Source organism: Acomys minous (assembly GCF_964271855.1).
Source record: "Acomys minous genome assembly, chromosome: 12".
Lineage (NCBI taxonomy): Eukaryota > Metazoa > Chordata > Mammalia > Rodentia > Muridae > Acomys > Acomys minous.
In genome coordinates, this window is record NC_140493.1 from 13,823,099 (window position 1) to 13,845,906 (window position 22,808).

Below are 22,808 nucleotides of genomic sequence, written 5' to 3' on the forward strand. Positions count from 1 at the left end.
GTCCGACTGGGCTGCGCACTGAGTCTGAGGCCAGCATCAGGGTGTAGAGCAAGACTGCTGATTTTTTTTAAGCCAACCCTAAAAATTACAATATAGTTGGGTTGTTTGTTTGTTTGTTTGTTTGTTTGAGATAAGGTCTCTATATATAGCCTTGGCTGTCCTAGAGTCACTTTGTAGACCAGGCTGGCCTCGAGCTCACAGAGATCCACCTGCCTCTGCCTCCCGAGTGCCAGGATTACAGGCGTGCACCACCACGTCCGGCTTGGTTGTTTTTGTTTTTGTTTTTGTTTTTGTTTTTGTTTTTAGACAGGGTCTAGCATGAGTCACTGCTTTATGGTATTTTTTTTTAAGATTTTTTTTTTTTAAGATTAGATGGTTGTGAGCCACCATGTGGGTGCTGGGAATTGAACTCAGGACCTTTTGGAAGAGCAGCGGGTGCTCTTAACCTCTGAGCCATCTCTCCAGCCCCTGCTTTATGTTTTATTACTCATCTCTAATTAGAACTATCACTGCTTCCCAAACCAATCATGACAGCATGACTTGGCTTGCCTCTTTCCATTCCTGGCTATCATTTCTGTCTTTGTCTTATTATTTAAGTGTGTGTGTGTGTGTGTGTGTGTGTGTGTGTGTGTGTGTGTGTGTCTGAATGAGTGTGAATTCAGGTGCATTAGGTCACACAGGTGCCCACAGAGTCCCTGGACCTGGAGCTACAGATGATTGTGGGCCACTTGGTGTGGGTGCTAGGAACTAAACATGGGTTCTCTACAAGAGCAGTCAGTGCTCTTAACCTCTGAGCCATCTCTCCAGATCTTCCATCTTTGTTTTAAAAGGCACATGCCATGCTTGTTGTTTATTTAAACAGTCAGTTACTTTCATATATATATGAAAGTATATATATATGTTATTGGTTTTATTCTAGTGATGGTCTGCTGGCAGAAAACTTCCTTCTTTTTTTTTTTTTAAGTTTCAAAAAGCCTAAAAAAAATCATTTTTGGAAAAATATTTCCTCCAGGATAGAGTTCTCAGCTTGCAAAGGTAGGTTGCTGTCAGAATGTTGTTCTATTGTCTTCTGGGCTGTTCCATTTTGTTTGAAGTTTTTCGGCCAGTACTTTGGCTCCTCTGGATGAAAGTAGTGTCTTTTTCTCTGGATGCTTTAAGATCTTATATTTCACATTTAGCAGTTTGTCTATTGTCTTTCTAGGGATGCGTTTCTTTGTATCTACCTGTGTTTGAGTTTGTGTGGCATCTTTTAACTACGAGTTGACATGTTTTCCTCCCAAATTTGGACTCTGGTCATTATTTCTACATGTGTTGCTTTTGTGTCATTCTCTCTCTTCTCTTTCTGGGACTCCCAAGCGCATGTGTGTCTCTTAGCTGCTCTTTTCCTTCATGGCTGTCCCGAGGGTCCTTCTGATATACTTGTCTGTGCCCGGCCATGTGCTGTGTTCCATTGCTCTTGCACACGCTAGGGCTCTGCGTCAGTCAATGCTTGTTCATGACCTGAGCCATCAAAGGAGGAGCTTCTCTAGTTACTCCCCTTTCCAGGAGCTGCCCTCAGCCCCCACTGTATGCAGTTTGTTATATCCTCGTATTTATTAGCCACTAACATGGGGAAATTATTAGCCACAGTTAACAGGAGAAGTTGGCGAAAATGCTTCGCATTGGCTTAAGAACTGTGTTTAAAAAAAAAAAAAACCTTGTAAAGGGGACAAAAAAAAAAAGGCTGGAGAGATGGCTCAGAGGTTAGGAGCTCTTCCAAAGGTCCTGAGTTCAATTCCCAGCAACCACATGGTGGCTCACAGCCATCTATAATGAGATCTTGTACCTTCTTCTGGTGTGCAGATGTACATGTAGACAGAACATTGTATACATGATAAATAAATCTTAAAAAGAAGAAGAAGAAGAAGACAAAAATAGAAGCAGTAAACTAGGGACAGATCCAGTGTCCACACGTCCAACAGAGGTTCAAGTTTAGAAGCTGCAGAGTCAGCTATAATATGTCAGGGGAAGGAAATGAACCAAATGAAGCCCTCGGTCTGTAGAGCGTTTCTCTATTGTACTTGAAGCCCTGGGTTCCGCCTCCAGCACCACACGAACTGAACGTGGCCCGGGTCTGTGCCGCAAACACTCAGGATGTAGTAACCGGAGGATCAGAAGTTCAGGGTCATCTTCAGGAGCACAGCAAGTTCAAAGCTAGCCTTGGGCTTCCTGTCTCCAGGCAGGGGGAAAGCAACAGACACTTCATGAAATACAAAAACAGCTGTCTAATCACACTAGATAAGTGCCCAGTATCAGAACTTATCAGAAATGCAAGTTAAAACTGCTGTGAACCCTTGGTGCTAGCTCCTGTAATCCGAGAAGGATCTTGTACTCAAAGCCAGCTTGGGCTATATACAAGACTCTGCCTCAAAAACTGAAAAAGGGGCCGGGCGGTGGTGGCACACGCCTCTAATCCCAGCACTTGGGAGGCAGAGGCAGGCAGATTGCTGTGAGTACGAGGCCAGCCTGGTCTACAAAGGGAGTCCAGGACAGCCAAGGCTACATAGAGAGACCCTGTCTTGAAAAAAAAACCAAACAAACAAAAACTGAAAAAGGAAAAAAAAAACCAACCCAAAGCACCCATGATGGGACACCTCTGCATCCTAGGATGGCTGAATTAAACACACGCAACACCAAGTGTTGGCCTGAGTCAACAGCTCTAACGCACCACTGTCAGGAGTATGGAGCAACAGCACTTTGGAAAAGCAAGAACTGTATGTCCAGTGGTGGTGGGCGCCTTTAATCCCAGCACTCAAGAGGCAGAGGCAGGTAGATCTCTTGTGTGTTTGAGGCCAGCCTGTTCTACAAAGAGAGTTCCAGGATAGCCAGTGTTATACATGGAAACCCTGTCTTGAGGGGGGGGGGGAAAGAACTGTATGTCCTATGGCACAGCTCTTCTCTCTCAGGAGAAATGGAAGCACCCAGCCTCAAAGAGATTGGGAAAGGCCAGACCTGACAGACCCTGCATCAGAGGGCACAGCCATGGACCAAACTCCCAGTTGTGAGGCTGAGAGACGCTATATCAGAGACAGAGACAGAGAGAACAGAGATAGAGATACAGAAAGACAGAGGGGGCGGAGAGGAGAGAGAGAGAGAGTCTGTGTCCATGTCCCCACTGGTGCGTGTGAGATTCAAGAAAGGCAGAGCCCATCCCTGTGGTAGAAAGTGAGACTGATGACTAGTTCCTGTCAACTGGAACACAGCACCAGAGAGCTTTCTGAGCAGCCCAGGCTGTGTGTCTCTTGAACTGGTGGTGATGACACAGGGTACACTTGAGCAAAAACAAAGCAAAACAACAACAACAAAATCAAATTTCACCTTTCCAGTTAGGACTTTCTATATTCAGCCACATTTTCTTAGACCTTTACCAAAGAGAACCCGGAGGCATCACCACTGGGTGGCAGCATTGGGCTCCGGTGGAGAGGTCCAGTCAGGTGTGCTGTGCAGTGACTGGCCCCCTTAGATGCACTGCAACCTAGAGAGCCTTGAAGCCCATTTGATCCTTATGGAGACTGGCAGGTTCCCACATGGGTGTTTGTATGTCAGGACCCAGGAGGCTGGGAGGCTACACTTCATGGGCCCTGCAGGGACCCTGTCTATTCTCTGATGAATGTCGATGTACCTAAAGAATCTGAGCACTTGTTGAAAGGGGCAGGGCTCCTTCCCTCTTCTCAGAAATCTCCTACCTGACAGCTTCCATCCTCTCTATGTGACAGAGGCAACATAACATGGGAAACATGGTGATAACACGAGTGCAGTGCTGGCTCAGCTTCAGGGGTGACTTCCAGGGCCCTGGCTCCGGCATCCTGCAGAGGTTGTGAGGATTCCTTCCCGTGGGACTGAAAACACTTGTCTTTCTGAGCTGTAGTGGTGAAAGCATTTGTGCCATCAGGCGCTTGCTGATAGCACCATCCCGTTGCATTAGTCTGTCTCTGTGGATCCGGTGGTGATGTGGGGACACTGGGGGTTGTCTGTACATGTTTGTACCATGTACCCATTATGGCAGAGCTGTCCTATCCGACATGACCGACATGAAATATCCGCAGAAGAAACTCACATCCAGTAGACCAAGGGAGTGGGCTCAGCGAGGAGCAAAATCAGTCCATCTCATGCCAACCTGTTTCCTGCACCTGGGGGTAGAAACTGACCCTGATGGGGCTCTTGCTGCCTTAAAACTCTAACCTACCTAGCCAGAGATTGCCGTAATTCACTGCCCCCTAAACACTGCCCTCCTTCCCCAGCAGGTGGACAGAACACAGGTGTCTCCTGTCCCCAAACCCTTGCTCCCACCTCTAGAGCTGCAGCCAGAATATTATGGCTCAGCAGCAGCCACAGAAAAGGTGCAGGGAGCCTGCACTGAACACTTGCCATTTACTGCCTCTGCCCACACATGGAGGGCCGCACAGAAGCTGAGAGGGGCTGTGGGCGCTGTGGCGGATGTCTCTCCCAGGTACCAGCAGTGCACCCTCAAATTCTCTCTTTTTTTTTTTAATATTTATTTATTATTATGTATACAATGCTCTGCCTGCATGTACACCTGCAGGCCAGAAGAGGGCATCAGATCACATTACAGATGGTTGTGAGCCACCATGTGGTTGCTGGGAATTGAACTCAGGACCTCTGGAAGAGCAGACAGTTCTCTTAACCACTGAGCCATCTCTCCAGCCCCACCCTCAAATTCTTAATGCTACTCAGATAGCTCTACTGACCCCAGCCCTAATATTTCGCGAGATTTTAATGGGTTTCGTCAGGTCTTTTCCTACACGTCTGAAGTCACCAGCAAGGCCACAGGGTCAGGTTAACAGTCATGTTCACAGGACAATAAGCCAGCTGCTAAGGTGGGGCAGGTAGGTCTGCATTGGAGTTTGGCTTCCTTTAGAAGTCTGAGCCGGGCGTGGTGGTGCACACCTTTGATCCCAGCACTCGGGAGACAGAGGCAGGCGGATCACTGTGAGTTCAAGGCCAGCCTGGTCTACAAAGTGAGTCCAGAACAGCAAAGGCTACACAGAGAAATCCTGTCTCAAGAAGAAGAAGAAGAAGCCGAAGAAGAAGAAGAAGGAGAAGAAGGAGGAGGAGGAGGAGGAGGAGGAGGAGGAGGAGGAGGAGGAGGAGGAGAAGAAGAAGAAGAAGAAGAAGAAGAAGAAGAAGAAGAAGAAGAAGAAGAAGAAGAAGAAGAAGAAGAAGAAGCACACAGCATCTTGTCTCAGGGACCCACCTTTCTCTGGTTTTCTTTTGGTAAAGGCTTGGTGTCTTTGTCCATTCAGACAGTCCATGTGTCAGGGTTCTTGTCTCTCCCCACCCTTCCTCCCCCCAAGGTCTATTATGAAACCTTGGCTGTCCTTGAACTTGTTATGTTAAGCCCTGCAGACCTGGAACTCAATAAGATCCTCCTGCCTCTGCCTCTGGAGTGCTAGGGCTAGAGGCATGCACTACCACGCCTGACTAGGGAGCTTACTTCTTGATACACTCTGTCCAGGTGCAGCCTCTAAGGGCCATGAGCCCAGGCATCCTCTGCTACCTGTAACCCTTTCTTTCCAGATAGCTATTAGCCGGTCCTAGAGCAGAGACATCCAACAGCCACCATGGCTGACTGCTGCCTCTCAGAACCTCATGCCCTTTCTGCATCTTGCTTTTTAGTGGCAATGCTTTCATCACTGATTGGAGAAGCTACTTTTTGCAGTGCCAGACTCTGCTGAGTAAGATCAGCTCTGTGAACCCTCAGACAGAGATCGACGGGATACGGAACATCTGGATCATAAAGCCCGCGGCCAAGTCCCGAGGGCGAGGTGAGTTCGCCCGGTGGAGGCCTCCCCATTATGCAAGTCCCCAGCCTTGACAGCCACCTGCTGTAAAGATGGAGGGAGATTCAAGCAGTACTGCCAAGGTTCTGTGTGTGTGTGTGTGTGTGTGTGTGTGTGTGTGTGTGTGTGTGTGTGTGTGTGTAGCTGAGCTAGAGGAGGAAGTGTCTCAGCACAGTGCCATCCTGGAGTTTGCTAATTTAGCTCAGATGTTCTCATTTGTATCCATTGCATCCAGAGTGTTGTTTTTTGCATTTTGAGTTACCTTGGTCTTAGCAATAGGCTTATTCTGGCCTCTTAAAAAGGGTGTGAAGAGCCTTCATCTCAAACAATGTACTTCCTATGCCCTGGATCCAGTCAGTGTAAAACTCAACTGTAAAAACCTAACACCCTCAGTGGCAAATTCTGAACACCTCATAAAATTTGCCTGTGAGTTAGTCACCAGTTCACACTGTCTGCCTCATCTGCCCAAACTGTAGCCATAATTACAGCTCTTCTTTTTTCTTAATGGTGTGTGTGTATGTGTGGGTGTGGGTGGGTGGGTGTGTGTGTGCACGTGCGTGCATGTGTGATGTGTGCATGTGTGTGTGTGTGTGCGCGCGCACGCGCGCGCGCGCGCACATATGCACATGTGTCATTTCCTAATCTTATTTGTGTTTCCAAAACCAATGGTTTTCAGTTTTCCTATGAGGAATTTCCTCTTGTCTCTGATTTAAATGCTAAGTTTATTTATTTCCAGGCTTTCCTGTGAAATAATCAAAGAATTAAGGCTACCAAATTCTCTCTGTCTCTGACATTAGCTTCATCCTGCTGTTTCTGCTGTAGAGGGTTCTGTTTTCCTGTGGTATTTAAACAGCTTTTGTTGGTGGTGGTAGTTTGGTTTGGTTTTGTCTTTTGAGACAGGGCCTCTCTTTGTAATAGCCCTGGCTGTCCTGGACTTGCTTTGTATACCAGGCTGGCCTCGAACTCACACCGCTCTGCCTGCCTCTGCCTTCCGAGTGCTGAGATTAAAGGCGTGTGCCACCACGCTTGGCCTTTAAACAGACATTTTAGTTTGTATATCCTCTTGGTCTCTTGATTTATTCTGAAGTTTTTAAATTCACAGGTTATTTATGTGATTTTAATTTTTTTTAGATTTCTTTTATGTACATGTTTCTCCCCCTTGCATATATGTACATGTAGCATGTGTGTGCCTCGTGCCTGTGGAGGCCAGGAGAAGGTTCAGAACCCCTGGAGCTGTGGGTGATTATAAGTCTCACGTGGGTGCTTGGAGTGGAATCCAGGTCCTCTATAAGAGCAATAGGTACTCTTAATCGCTGAGCCATCTCTCCAGCCCTATATATGTGATCTTTAAATTTTTTTTTTTAATTAGTGTGTAGTTTTGTCACATTCAGTCCCTGAGGTCTCCTATTTTGAATTCTCTTTCCCGGGTGTATGTGGTCCATTCTTTTCTGGTGTCCTACGATGGTCCGGGCTCCCTCTGTCCTTCTGTGATGCTGCCACGTCGGTTTGGAGCCTGTGCTGAGTTCCTTCTTGGCCTCTGTGCTAAGCCCACTCTCCTTCCTAACACATCCCTGTCTCCTCATCAGGTCATACCTTCCTCCCACAGGAGACTCCACCCCTGGGGACACTTTGGGGACTGTTCAGGATGCTGTTCTCAATAAGTGTACTTTTTCTGCTGGTCCCTGCTTATGGCCCTGTCTACTGCTGGTGGCCCTTGACTGTATTCAGCAGTTTGTTTCATTTTAGGCAAGGTCCCAACTTGCTATAACTAAATAAACGGAAGCCATGTGCTTTGCGAGAACTCACCTAGCACCTGCGGGGGCCCTGTGAATGGAAATCCCTCCACCTTTTATCATCAGAATTGATGACCAGATGCTGTGTGTAACACTCTCCCACCCCACCCCCCCAATCTCAGCAGAAATTTGCATTCCTTGTCCTGGGCAGATTGCAAGGATGCTCTGGCTATCTTGTGGCCTCGTTCTCATCCTACATTGTCATGGCACAGAAAAGGGAGCTGCAGGGTCTGGCACTGGCACTAAACTGTACATCACGAAATGAAACATAACACTCCTTCTTACATGCCACACAGGTCATGCAACCTGCTTTATGGCCGAGGGTGGGAAACTTTATAGAGTCCTGCCAATGACTAAAGGGAAGCCAGTGGGGAAAATCAAAGGCCTCCTATTTGTGCCCAGCTTATCTCTTTGGCCAATCACTCCTTTAGTATTAGCCCTTGCTGGGCCTCCAAGGGTCCTGCTCTGAGAACACACCAAACCCCTAAGCTCTCTGCTCTGTTTCTCCCTTGATCTCTGTATGTCCTCTGGAGTGTAGGGCTGGCCCCATAGCGAGAGGGCTGAACGAGTGGCCGGTACCAACTGTTCACCCACTGAGTGCGCCTCTGTCCTGCCCACACCAGTCCTGCAGATTCTTGGTGCTGGACCAAAGGCCAGGGTGGGTGTTGGGGCCTATCATGACGACCAGGGGCTGTGCTGCACTGGGCCAAGGTACCGCCTCTTGTTCTTGGAGATATTGTGTGCATGGACCGGGTGGAGAACATCCTGGAGCTGGTGGCCACAGACAACCAGACCATGAAGGACAACAAATGGGTGGTTCAGAAGTACATCGAGACTCCGATGCTCATCTATGACACCAAGTTTGACATCAGACAGTGGTTCCTCGTCACGGACTGGAATCCCCTAACCATCTGGTTCTACAAGGAGAGCTACCTCCGGTTCTCCACACAGCGCTTCTCCCTGGACAAGCTGGACAGGTCAGCAAGGGGAGCGCCATATTCCTTTAAGCACTTGGAAGGAGGACGTTGGTTTGTGTAGATGAAATACCCTGGCTGTTTGCCCCCTTTGAGCCCTTGAGGCTGCCCATCACTGTCAAAGCTTCAGGGCACCAGGGTTGCCAGGCTCAAACACTCAGGGGTTCCTGGGGATTAACAAACCACATTCTGGCAAAGATAGAACAGTGAGAACCTCCCTGAATCCTCAGGGATGACCCAGGGCTTGTCACTTGGCAGGCAGTGCTGGAGACCTGGATGCCCCAGGGGACTTTAAAAGGGGAGAGGCAGGGGGAATCCTGGGAGGCTGGGGGTTGCTCAACAGAGGGTTGCACACCTGGAGACACACCTGTTAGGTCACACCTGGAGTGGGGCTGGGCATGGCTGAAGGCAACCACCCCTATCTGTGTGCTGCTCTGGATGAGCAGTGGATAGCAGGGTCTAGAACCCTATGTGGAAGTGGAGCCAGGAGCTGCATGTAGCCTCTTTACGTGGGCTTAGCTGAGCCATCAAGCCATGAACTCTTTGCCTGGCACAGAGAACCCTCCTCCTTCAGCATAGGCTGATGGGAGAGTCCCAGAAATGGTGTATGAATGGGCATTGCCCCGCTGTACAGACGGACGTTAAATAAGTACTTTGAAAACGACCGCATGGGTTGGCTGTATCTTTTAGATGTTTACTTTTTTTTTTTTTTAACATGTGGCCATGGGGCAGGCCTCATTCTGGAACTGGATGGAAATCCCCAGTGTGGCATGTCCACCCCATACCTGAGGTTCAAACAAAAACGTCCTGAGCTCCAAACAGCATCTTACAATTAACAAGCACTACTTGGCTCAAGTCTGTAGACAGCCAGGCAGGAGTACAAAACTAATTCACTGGAAACTCTGGGTCGGTGTCTCAGATGCTCTTAAGGACATGTGCACTTGAGGAAACTGAGGCACAGGCAGGTGGTTGGGTCTCTGCGATGTCCTGGTACACTCTGTGCTGTCCCCCAGGCTGGTTGAGGATCCACGCTGTGTCAGGGTTGGCAGAGAAGCCTAACCCACCAGCCCAGGCCTCCTGCAGCCACCCTGCTGCACCAGGCATGGGTGACTCCAGGGCGACTTGGGCCGACTGTGCTGACTCCGCGTGATGGTTGTTGGCGTACACCAATCTCACAAGGACCATTGCCCACAGCGCCATCCACCTATGCAACAACTCCATCCAGAAGCGTCTCAAGAATGACAAAGAACGCAGTCCGCTGCTGCCCGGCCATAACATGTGGACCAGCACCCGCTTCCAGGAGTATCTACAGAAGAGGGGCCGAGGGGGGACATGGGGGAGCATCATCTACCCATCTATGAAAAGAGCCGTCACCAATGCCATGAGGGTGGCCCAGGACCACGTAGAAGCCCGTAAGAACAGTTTCGAGCTCTATGGGGCCGACTTCATCCTGGGTCGAGACTTCAAGCCCTGGCTCATCGAGATCAACTCCAGCCCCACCATGCACCCCTCCACTCCTGTCACAGCCCAGCTCTGTGCCCAGGTGCAGGAGGATACCATCAAGGTTGTGGTGGACCGAAAACTGGACCGCAACTGTGACATCGGCAACTTTGAGCTCCTGTGGAGGCAGGTGAGGATAGCAATTACTCCGCCTTTCGGCTGCTGGTGCCTGTCTATGAGATGGGTGGGCTTGGGATCCTATGTGCCAGCCACCTCATTCCCAGTCATTGGGAGACACAAAGCCCGTTTCTTGGGTCCTGCATGTGTGTGCAGGAGTGTGAGGAGCCTAGGTCTGGTACACTCTGTGCTGTCGTCGTCGTCCCCCCCCCCCCCCCGGCTGGTTGAGGATCCACGCTGTGTCAGGGTGGCAGAGCAGCCCAACCCTGGGCTTGATCTGTCCCAAGCTCCATGTCCTGTGTGCAACAAGCAAAAGGTTTACTTGAGACATGGAGTCTGGACAGCCCTGTCACTTGAGCCCTGTGACCTTCATAATCTAGTCTTCCTATCAGTCATTTCTTCCTGTCCCAATTTTATGCATAGTGGGAGAGGCCCTTGCCTGAATAGATGGGGCGGTTCCACAGTTCCACAGCCCGTGGGCCCTTCTAGATGGTCTCTTTCCAGAGCCCCTTATCCCGTAGGGATGATCTGACTAAGCTAGGCATCACCTCTGCTCTCCTGCCTGCCCTGTGGGTTATGCTCCAGGACCTGGAGGAAGTTGGTTTTCTCTACCTGAAAGAAGGGCCTGCTGATTACCTGAGCCTTAAAGAAGCACAGCCAAAGCTTTTGAGGCATGCCAGGTGGCTTGGTGTGGGGCCAGCTAGGTGACTCTGGCCACAGGCTCCCGGTCCCTGAATTAGGGAGGAATCCTGACCAGCTGCCTCTTCTCACAGCCTGCCGTGGAGCTGCCACCGTTTAATGGGTCTGACCTCTGTGTGGAAGGCATCAGTGTGAAGAAAGCCAAGAAGCAAATGCCACCCATCGCCAATCTCAACCTCTCAGAATCACTCTCAGACACTCCCCTCAAAGTGCGCAGTCCCCGGGCCCTGCCCGATGCAGCGATCGGGCCCTCCAGAACGACCCAGCGGCAGGACTGGAAACGGGAAGAAGCAAAGGTACTTTCAGCCACCTCGTCTGCGCCAGTAATGGCTGCCGAGGGCAGAGGTCAAGCAAAGCCCACCCATGGGTTCCGGCTCAGTAACTACCAACATGTAGACACTAAGGTCCCCAAAAGCACTTTCACCAGAGCCCAATCCACTAAACACTTGGACCTAAACATAACAAGTGTACGGTGCCCTGCTCTGGTGCTGCAGAAAATGAAACCGTAGCCAGGCTCCTTTCTCCACCGCCCAGAGCGTTAGGTAACCATGGAGAACCTGTGCCTTTCTGTCTAATTGTATTTGAGGAGTTACGGGCTCCATCTCAATCCTCAAAGAAGACCTTCAAACTGCATTCTCCAGAACAGGGCACAGGGCTGGATTAGGGGTGTCCCCTGAGAGGATCTCCAGCCTGAACTCACAAGCAAGGGGGGCGGGGGCACACTGCCGCTGACCTGGCCAGGCACTAGAGTCTCCCGTGTAATGCTGGCCAAGGTGAGCTGCATCGTGGGGTCCTGTTGCAACAGTTCCATTTGGTTTACCTCAGTAGGGCTTGCTTCCTCTAAGGTGGATCAGGGATGGGCTCAAACAGCATCAAGTGATACAGGGTGGGACAGCTAAGCTATGTCTACACACAGTGTTTCCATGACACCTGTCACCTGGCACTGGCTCAGATAGTGTCGGGCTGGGCCCCCACTTTCTCTGTTAACGTGTGCTTTTCCCCCATGACGAATCCCTCTAGTTAGTCTGTCTGCTCTCTCTTATCACCTCTCAGCTACCTGGTCCTGCCCATAGCTCCCCTTGCCTGCTTGCTGTCTGTGCCCCCGGATAGGATGATCTGCAGCAGGATCTCTCTCACTGCCACCTTCGCAACCGTACCCTAATGCCAAGGATGGCAAGGCGATGAGTGGCAGGTGCTTGGCATTTGCTGGGCACAGGTGTGTGTTGTCTGTAGAAGCTCCAGGTGGGAGGAGCATCTGGGTCAACTCTTCTGTCTATGCCTAGCTATCCGTGTAGGTGAGTCTGTAAATGTGTCTCTAGGAACCCCGGGGCTACACACCTACAGACCTCTTCCTGGGGAGAAATGCCAACAGAAACAGCAGCTCTAGCTAACAAGTTGTAAAAGTGTTTGTAACAGTGAACCACACACTGGGAGTTAAGGAGGGAAATTTATCTCTGACAGCCAGGTCAGCAAGACCATACTTCCAAGGACTCTAGCGAGGGTCTCCCCTCCTACAGTTCCTGGTGTCCACCAGTGACCTCTGGCGCCTGATGACCACATCACTCCTGTGTCAGTCTTCACACAGGCATGTGCTTGTGTGGGTCAGCTCGAGTTCCCTCAGGCGCTCACCCACACTTTAGTATGACCTCATTTCGTAATTGCATCAGCAAAGCCTCTGTTTCAAAAAAAAAAAAAAAGGTTCCAGGTGGGCATAAATTTGTGGGGAGAATGCTTTGCCCCATCTCATCCCATTGCAGGTGTAGCTTTGCTGACTCACACTCTGGGCAGCACCCCACAGGCAGCTGTTGCTCCTGTCACTGCTGCTCTTGCCTCTTGTACACGTGAGTGGGCTTCTTGCATGTTTCCACTTGATAATGAAATGAAAATTAGCCAATTGTCATATATTTAGCAACCACTTTGGTTTCCTCTGGAAACTTCTGCCTTGCGTCTTTGGCTAACTGTCCAAAGGATCCTGGGTACCACTTTCTCTTACTTGTCACAGATTTCTGTTACAGAGGTCCCTTTTCCATCGCTTTTCGGTTGCAAATACTGTTTCCTACCTTATTAACATGTCTTTTCACTCCTTTGTGGTGTTTTTGCCTTTTATGTAAAATCATCTTAACTTTAATACAATCAGTTTAACCAACATCTCTAAATTTGGTGATTTTTGTTTGTTTATTGATGAAGGAAGGACTCAAGGTCATAATGTTAGCCTGGAGGTGTTGGGTAGCAACTGCATCTGCTAGAACTGAATTGTCATTACCATGAGGCAGAGTCAAATGGCTTCCCAGCAGAAGCCTCTGGGAAATTGTCCCCACTCACGTGGTCACCTCTCCCACATAGTCTATGCCCATGTATTTGTCTTAGGTCAGAGCCACAGTGTCTTTATGCTATATGCAACTAGCTCCATCTTGTTTCCTTGGAAACAGCTGAGCTGTCCTTTCACATATATTTCCATGACTGGTACTTTCATATACATCACAGAATCGGGCAATTAATATTGATCAAAACTGATGGAAAAATGATTAGAATTTTTGGAGGGCATTAAGTTCAACTTGCATATGTCAGTATGCACAAATATATATTTGTATATACAGGGTAAAGCTGGCTTCTTTGCCACACTGAGCCTTGCACTCCATGAGTGTGGTGTATCTACTCATTTACTTATCCTGTAGTGCCTTTCTTTCAATGCCTATACTTTTAAAAATATATAAAAGGATGAGCATTTTATATATTTGGTTTATGTATCTGAGTGTTTTGCTTGTTGTATGAATTGCAGCATGCGTGTGCCTGGTGCCTATGAAGGTCAGAGAAGTGCTTGGACCACCACATGGGTCCTGGGAACTGAACCTGGGTCCTCTGCAAGAGCAAGTGCTCTGAACTGCTGAGCCATTTCTCCAGCCCTTAAGCTTTTAAAATGGCATTTATTTATGGGGTGTGTTTGTGTGTGTGTGTGTGTGTGTGTGTGTGTGTGTGTATTAAGGTCAGAGGACAACTTATAGGAGTCACTGTCACTTCCATCATGTGTGTCCTTGAAACCAAACTCAAGTCATCAGACTTAGTGGCAAGTGGTTTTACCCACTAAGACACCTTTCTTCGCTCTTTTTTGGCAGATTTTTTTCCCTCTGTATATTTTCTTTGAAGTATTATCTTTTGATAGGATTTTATTGTATCTGCAAATTGTACCCATTTTGTAGAAATACTGTAGACTTTTAAAATTGTCCTCTGAATAAATCTTGTCAATTTTATTAATTTATTTAAAGATTTATTGGATTTTTGTCACAAGCATGCTATGTCAGAAACATAGACCAACACAGTTGTCAGAACTTGTTGAATAGCAAACAACCACTTTTTCTGTGGCTGCTTCACTGACTGCAATCTGGCAGATACTTCTGCTTTCTTTGATAGCCCTGGCTAAGACAAACCCTTGTTCCCTTTTTCCAACCTTAATTGGATCACACATTACACAGCACACAGTAAATCTCTCTCTCTCTCTCTCTCTCTCTCTCTCTCTCTCTCTCTCTCTCTCTCTCTCTCTCTCTCTCTCCCTCCCTCCCTCCCTCCCTCCCCCTCCTCCCCCGCCCCCACCCCCACCACGCGTGTGTGCGCGTGCGCACCTGTATGTCACAGAATATCTGGAAAGAGTTCAGAGACACGGTCTTCTGAAGCCTGAAAGCAAGGGGCGTAAGAGAGGCAAGGAGAGTTTGTGCTGGTGCCATAAGGAACCAAACAAAGCTTGGGGAGCAGCTGGAGGCCGGATACAGGGTGAGAGTGGAGGTGCAGAACTGAGTCCAGCTGTGAAGGTGAAAGGGCAAAACTAGATCCAAACAGGAAAACCGGAAGATGAGCAGACAGTGGTGGGGACAGAGCTCAGCCCAAGCCCCAGCCAGTTTTATCAGGCTGTGCTGTGCAGGTGGTACTGGACACATGCTGCGGTTCACAATCCTTTTTTTGTTTTTTTGTTTGTTGTTGTTGTTGTTTTTGGTTTTGGGGGACAGTTTCTCTGTGTAATAGCTCTGGCTGTCCTGGAACTCTCTTTGTATATCAGGCTGGCCTCAAACTCACAGAGATCCGCCTGCTTCTGCCTCCACAGTGCACTCCAGCTGAAAGTGGTCCTCCACCCTCAAAATGGAGTCAAAAGCCACTTGTGAAATGTAGTCTCTCAGAGTAAGTAAGACACAACCTGAAAAGTCAGTGGAGTAACTTTGAGTAGGGCACAGCCTAAACAAAATAATTTTTCAAATATTTAAGTCATCTGACAAATTTTCTTTTTCCTTGAAATTATTATCATTTATTTTAATCATAATCCTTTTTTTGTTTGTTTGTTTTTTGGTTTTTTGTTGTTGTTTTTTGGCTTTTTGAGACTGAGTTTCTCTGTGTAATAGCTCTGGTATCCTGGAACTCTCTTTGTATATCAGGCTGGCCTCAAACTCACAGAGATCCGCCTGCTTCTGCCTCCAGAGTGCTAGGGTTAAAGGCGTGCGCCACCACGCCCAGCATAATTATTATTCTTCCCTCCCCCCCAAGACAGGGTTTCTCTGTGTAGCCTTGGCTGTCCTGGACTCACTTTGTAGACCAGGCTGGCCTCGAACTCACAGCGATCCTCCTGCCTCTGCCTCCTGAGTGCTGGCCATAAAGGTGTGCACCACCACTGTCAGGCTGCGCTCCTTTTTTAAAGTCAGAGGTGGGGCGGAACTTCACCCAGTCTAGGTGTCCTGGCTTGCCTCTCTGTCACTGTGATAACACATTGACCAAAAGCAACCTGGGGAGGGAAAAGGGTTTATTTGGCTCACAGGTGCCTAGTCCACTATCAAGGGAGGTGGGAACTCAAGGCAGGAGCCTAGTGGCAGGAACTGACGCTGAGGCCATGGAGTCCTGCTTACTGGCTTGCCCTTCTTGGCTCGCTCAGCTAGTTTTCTTCTACAGCCCAGACCCACCTGCCCAGAGATGGCACCACCCACAGTGGGCGGGGCCCTGCTACATGAATTAGCAATGAGGAAAATGTATCCCCTGCACACATGCCCGCAGGCCAGTCTCAGCGTCAGCTCCCGGTCGCCTCGCTCCAGGTGTGTTAACCTGATAACTGAAGCTAACTGTGAACCCACAGCAAGCACTCTACACTGAGCCCCCAGCCCTCAGGTTGTTTTTATAACGTAATAAGAAGCTGCAGAGTATTCCTCGTATCTGAGTAGCCTAGGACTGAGTCAACATTCTTTTGATTTTTTGTATTACATTTTTATTTGGGAGGGGGCACGCATGCCATGCCATGAAAGCGTGGAAGTCAAAGAGCAACTTGCAGAAATCATCTCTCTCTCCACTAGGTGTTTCCAGGGAACCCAAGTCGGGTTTCAGGCTTAGCGGCAAGTTTTTGTCAACACTAGAAACGCTAGTTTGCGGAGATTACAAAACAAACCCAACCAACCAACAAACAAAAACAGCTGTTTTGTACACTGCTTAAAATAATGTACACTTCTCACTGAGAATGCATAGAAAGGTGGTGGTTCACGCCTTTGATCCCAGCAGCAGAGGCAGGAGGATCTCTGTGACTTCAAGACCAGCCTGGTCTACATAGCAAGTTCCAGGACAGTTAGAGCTACATAGACCCTGTCTCTAAAAAAAGAAGAAGAAGAAGAAGAAGAAGAAGAAGAAGAAGAAGAAGAAGAAGAAGAAGAAGAAGAAGAAGGAAGGAAAGAAAGAAAAGAAAAAGAAAGAAGCAAAGGAAAATATATATATAGAAAAGTGTATGAACTCACCAAATCACCAGCTATCTATTGCTCATTGGGTAGATTTAAGACAATGTGCAGTTGTGAATGACTTTTGCTGATGGATGGTGCTGCGCATATCTTGCTCTTCTGCAAAATGTCCCTTCAGAGATGCTTTGCACGCATTTCTCTTCTTTCTTTGTTTCTTTGTTTGTTTCTTTCTTTCCTTTTTTTGTTTTTGTTGTTGTTGTTGTTGTTTTGGGGTTTTTTTGTTTGTTTGTTTGTTTTTTGAGACAAGGTTTCTCTGTGGAGCCTTGACTGTCCTAGACTTACTTTGTAGACCAGGCTGGCCTCAAACCCACAGTGATCCACCTGCCTCTGCCTCCCAAGTGCCGGGATTAAAGGCGTGCACCCGCCCCCTCCCCCCAACTCAGACTGTATTTTTGTTTGTTTGTTTGCTTGCTTGCTTGTTTTGGTTTTGGTTTTTCAGAGTCTGTGTAGCCTTGGCTGTCCTGGACTCACTTTGTAGATCAGGCTGGCCTTGAACTCACAGGGATCCACCAGTCTCTGCCTCCCAAGTGCTGGGATTAAAGGTGTGCGCCACCGCCGCTGCTACCACCCAGCCTTGGACTGTATTTTTTAAACAGCTTTTGTATCCACAGTTATCATAAGCCTTTCTCCTATTAAAGGGATGAATGACATCATTTAATCTCTGTGTGTGTTAAAGCAATTATCGATAGTCCAGGAACAAAGCTTTGTTCTTGGCTATTTATTTATTCCTATCACTGTTAGTTGTTTCAAGTTCAGGTGGTTGTAAATAGAACCGCTGTGGTTCTTCCCCAGTGAGAGAAACAGCGTTAGCGGGTCGCGCCCTAGCGAGAGGAACAGCATTAGCGGGTCGCGCCCACCGCCAGTTACACCTCGTCGTGGTGTCATGTGTCCCGCTTGGTTACATGTGCTTCACAAGGGAGGTCCTTTCTCTATTTTAGCTGCTCTATTTAAAGTGCTGGCAGAGTCACATTGTGGCTTCACTTTGCATTTCTCTGATGCTAATGAAGCTGAGTAGTCCATAACCCAATGGAACACACTTTTGTAAAGTGTTCCTTTTTTTTTTTTAATTTTTGAAAATGTGTTCGTTTTACTTTTATGTGTATGAATATTTTGCCTGCATGAATGTCTGTACACACATGCATGTCCCGTGCCTGAGAGGGCTGGAGAGGGGTGTCCTATCCTCTGGGACTGGAGTTACAGACAGTTGTGAACCATGGGGCTTCTGGGAATTGAAGTCTGGAAGAATAGCCAGTGCTCTTAATCTCTGAGCCATCTTTCTAGTTTGCTTGCTTGTTTGCTTTTTTGAGAGAGGGTCTCACTTTGTCGTTCTGGCCAATTTGGAAGTTGCTACATAGACCAGCTTGCCTTGACTTCCCTGAGATCTGCATTCATCTGTCTCCCCAGTGCTTGGATTAAAGGAGTTGACTACCACACCTGCCTGTAAACCGCTATTTCTGTCTGGACACATTTTCTGCTAACTTCTTCTTGTTGATTTATAGGAGCTCTTTATATATGCTGGACACAAGTTGTTCAGTAGGTCCATCTCTTATGATTTGCCTTTTGCTGTTTTAATGTTCTGGGTCCCCCCCGACACACACACACACACACACACACACACACACACACTTTTCTTTTATGTGTAGTGTATATGTATGTGTTCTCTATGTACATGAGTATGTGGGTGTGTATAAGCTTGTATGGATTTAAAGGCTAGAGGTTGACCTTGGATGTCTTCCTCTATGCCTATCTTATTTTTGAGACCAGGTATCTCACTGAACACAGCACCCACTGATTGGCTAGACTGGATGGTCAGGAGCTTTCTATGTCTTCCTACCCCACTTTAAGGCTGTAGGCACGTATCTCCATGCCTAGCTTTTTAACCCAGCTTGGGGACTGAGGGATGAAGATGCTATTCTTGGAATCCGAATTCAGGTCCGCGCACCTTACCAATGGAGCCATCTGGCCTGTCTGAATGTTTCAATGCACAGAAATTACTCGTTTCTGGGGCTGGAGAGATGGCTCAGTGGTTAAGAGCACTGCCTGCTCTTCCAGAGGTCCTGAGTTCAATTCCCAGCAACCACATGGTGGTTCACCACCACCTATGATGTGATCTGATACCCTCTTCTGCAGATAAAACACTCATATACAATAAATAAATATCTTTAAAAAAAAAAAAAGAAAGAAATTACTCGTTTCAATACATTTCACTGTCTACTTTTCTTTTTTTTAATTTTTAATTTGTTCACTTTACTTCCTGATTGTAGCCCCCTCACCATCGCTTCTTGATCCCACCCTCTCCCTCCCTCCCTCCCCCAGTCCTCAGAAAGGGGAGCCCTCCTCCCTAACATCTGACCACAGCCTATCAAGTCTCATCTGGACTGCCTGTATCCTCTTCCTCTGTGGCCTGGCAAGGCTACCCCACCAGGGGGAAGTTGATCAACGTTGGGGGCACCAGAGTCTATGTCAGAAGCAGTCCTTACTCCCCAAAGTGTGGGACCCACAAGGAGACTGTGCTGCCCATCTACTACATCTGAGCAGAGGGTCTAGGTCCTCACCATGCATGGTCCTTGGTTGGTGCATCAGACTCTGCGGTACCCACCTCCTCCTCCCAGATTTGTTGGCTCCATTGGTCTCCTTGTGGATCTACTTTGTTTTGTTCTTGTTATTGATGGTGGTGGTGGTGTTTTTTTGTTTTTTGTTTTTTGTTTTTTTGTTTTGTTTTTTTTGAGACAGGGTTTCTCTGTGTAGCTTTGACTGTCCTGGACTCACTTTGTAGACCAGGCTGGCCTTGAACTCATGGTGATTTGCCTGACTCTGCCTCCCACGTGCTGGGATTAAAGGTGCCACCACGCCTGGCTGGATCTACTTTTCTTATGATTAGAAATTTTCACTTTGAAAAATGTTCATATTATTCAAAGTTGTGAAATCCTTCTGTTTTCTTCTTTAAAAGATATATTCCACTTTTCACACTTAAATCTGTATTCCATCTATCTTCGAGGGTCTGAGCATAAAGTGCAATATGAAAGTAAACATCCATTACTTTTTCTATATAGATAGACTAATCCGGAGATATGGGCTGCAATGCTTGCCATGTGTATGTCAGTGTTCCAAGGTGCAATAAAGCCAGTAGCTGTGTGTACAGGATGATGCCTCCATATTTTATCAGCCAGGTTTCTTTGGTTACAATGCTACACAAAGGCCCACTCCGAGACAATGGCTTCCAACAGCCATTTCTCACATGCCTGCTGTACCTCTTTTGGTCTTCTTAGGTAAGGCTGAACTGGCTTCCAGATGCAAGCTTTACCCAGCTACTTTTTTTTTTTTAAGATTTATTTATTATGTATACAGTATTTTGCCTGCATACCAGAAGAGGGCACTAGATCTCATTGTAGATGGTTGTGAGCCACCATGTGGTTGCTGGGAATTGAACTCAGGACCTTTGGAAGAGCTGTCAGTGCTCTTAACCTCTGAGCCATCTCTCCAGCTGGGCCCGGCTACTCTTGTCTGAGTCTTTCTCCTAGAACCAGTGAGCCTGGAGCCATGCTGTTACTCTCTGGGCTCTACCGTTTCTCCAGGCTGGCTCTGTATACCCACTCCCTCCACATCTCTCAGGCTCTGGAGGTCTCACAGTCACAGCTACAACGTCAGCCTCCTCTTCTGTCACCCACTCACAGCTTCCACTGACTGGGATGACTGAAGGCTGATGGAGCCGGATGTTTGGGGCAGGAGCCCCGTCTTCACACTCCAGGAGCATGTCAGTCAGTCAGTCAGAGTGCCAGGGTGGCTCTGGTAGTTCGTGTATACCTTAGGAGCTCATCTGGAAAAGCAGAGTGAGGTGGCACCAGCCCCTGAGGAAACCGTTCCAGCACCAAACAACGTCAGGAATCCCATGGGTGGCTGGGAGCCTTGAGCCTTTAAACACCTCAACTTCTGACCAATTCAGACAAGCAAAGTATACCTGAGGGATGTTTTCATGTGGGGTGTGACCGAAGAATGTGTTATTTAAAGGTTTGGAAACAAAACAAAACAGAATGTGTCACCGAGTCCACATGTGCTCCCCACACCTCCCCACAAAAGCTTGAAATAGCTGCCATCATCCATGGTACCAGTGCTTGCTGTGAGCAAAGCTGGATGCGACTCGGGTCAGGTTCAGCTCGGAGGTCTATACTGAAGCTGCAATGCCACTGCCAGGGTGTCTCCTGAGCAGAGAGTGCCCACAGTGGAGCACGTTCCAAGCACCCTGAGAGGTGCCTATCTCCAAGTTGTCAGAAGTACCACAGAGGTTGGGATAACATCAGAGCATTGTGGCCTCCTTCTGTGCAAGGAATGCAGCGGGAGACTTGCATCCATGGGCCGCAGTGTCTTTTTCAGCAGAGGCCTCTACTGAGTGCCAGGGCTGTGCTGGGAGGTAGTGCCTGGGCCAGTGACAGTGTGGTGGCCCCTGAGTTGGCAGGCCTTCTGAAAGGCCGGTTAGTGCCAACTGGACCCAGCATAGAACCTGTCTCACAGTGAGCTTCTGCCTAAGTTACCCAGATGGACATGAGTAGCCAAGATCCATTTCCATCATTCATAGCCCCTCCACATAGCGGTCTTCTTTGGGTTCGTAAAGATGTAGCAACGGTCATGTGAGCATGTGCATAATCAATCGCTGGAGCTACTGGGACCACAGCACAGTCACTGCCAATGGCCAGCCCTGAGGTGGGACACTCAACTAATCCACCAGGTCCCAGACAAAGCAACTTTTGAAGCTGTGCTCTGGCACAGGCAGGGAGCTGGCATAAGTTTCTCTCAAAAGGTGACTGTCCAAAAAGCTCTAGAGCCAGCCCTGCACCATCTTGACTGTGCATTCCTGTTGGCAGCACCTCCTACTGGTCATCATCAGAAGTGACCCCAAAGTGTAGGAACTGTAGCTGCCTGTCTATAGATGAGGCCTTGGGGGACTCAGCCTTATAGCCTTGGAGCCTAACCAATATGTGGTTTCTCCTACTGAGCGAGATGACAAGGAAACAAACTAAGGGATAGTATTCTGGTCCTAGAGTCCCCTCTCTGGAAGTAGCCACCCTAAATGTGAAACTGACACCCGGGAAAGAGACTTCCAGTGAGGAGGAAGTCCTTCCTGCACCCTCACGGGGAAGACGCAGCATAGCCAGGCCTCTCAGCTCTGGGCCCAGGAGCCCCTGTTCTGTTTCACAGTTCTGAGTTCTGACCTCTCACTGCCCCAGTGGTCTGTGGCAGGGCACGTGCCCAGGGAATTCTGAAGCCACTGCTGCCAGCTCTAACAACTACCTCTACCTCAAGTCTTTTTCCTATAATCACTTGCCTCAGCCTCTGGCCTGTTTGGCCCAGATGCAGCTGCAGCCATAGCCTGTCAGCCAGAGTATGCTAACATCACCCCTCAGAAGAGCATTGAGTCGTAGAGCAAGCCTGTCCACTGCCTGCGTTCATCGTACCTGAAGCTGCATATTTCTAAACACAAGCTCAGGTCTGCTGACTAGAACGCTGGGGGACTTCTCTCACGAAGCAGCTAGTGGTGAGAATCCCCTGGCCCTTCAGTCCCATAGCAGCAGGACTGGCATTTGCTTTTCCCAGCCATATTTCTCGCACCTGGCAGATGCCAGCAGAAGATAAGGCCCCTGGGTCAAAAGGAAGGATTTCTATGATTCAACACAGGGGGCTTGGCACAGTGAGTCCATGTCTGCCCTGAGGGTAGGGGATCACTAGTTTTTTAAAAATATTTACTTATTTATTTATTTATTATGTATACAGTACTCTGCATGTGCCCCTGCAGACCAGAAGAGGACATCAGATCACATTATAAATGGTTGTGAGCCACCATGTGCTTGCTGGGAATTGAACTCAGGACCTCTGGAAGAACAGCCAGTGCTCTTAACCTCTTAACCATCTCTCTAGCCCCCGGGATCACTAGTTTTTAGTTGTAGTAAACAGCTTGCTTCTTGTCCCATAGGGAAATATTATTTCCTGCCTCAAAATTGCTTAAGGCCAACAGGATATTGGGAATCGGCCAAGGCAAGAGCATTTGGGGTATCTAGAGGAAACTTTCATCTAAGAGTGCAGAGGACCCCAAAAATAGTCTCTCCTTGCCTGTACAGATAGATCATCTGTACACATCGT

At 48.3% G+C, this 22,808-nt stretch overlaps 1 protein-coding gene across 1 annotated transcript in view; it reads left to right on the forward strand.

Annotated features, from left to right (window-relative positions):
* Positions 1-13,079, forward strand: part of TTLL8 (tubulin tyrosine ligase like 8) — a 45,961-nt gene extending 32,882 nt beyond the window's left edge. The window contains 6 exon segments of the mRNA XM_084803203.1: positions 5,677-5,825; positions 8,367-8,610; positions 9,802-10,237; positions 10,998-11,427; positions 11,430-11,515; positions 11,517-13,079. Of these exon segments, the coding sequence (XP_084659329.1) occupies positions 5,677-5,825; positions 8,367-8,610; positions 9,802-10,237; positions 10,998-11,427; positions 11,430-11,515; positions 11,517-11,600 (1,429 nt within the window). The 3' untranslated portion in view covers positions 11,601-13,079.
* Positions 13,080-22,808: the final 9,729 nt, after the last annotated feature.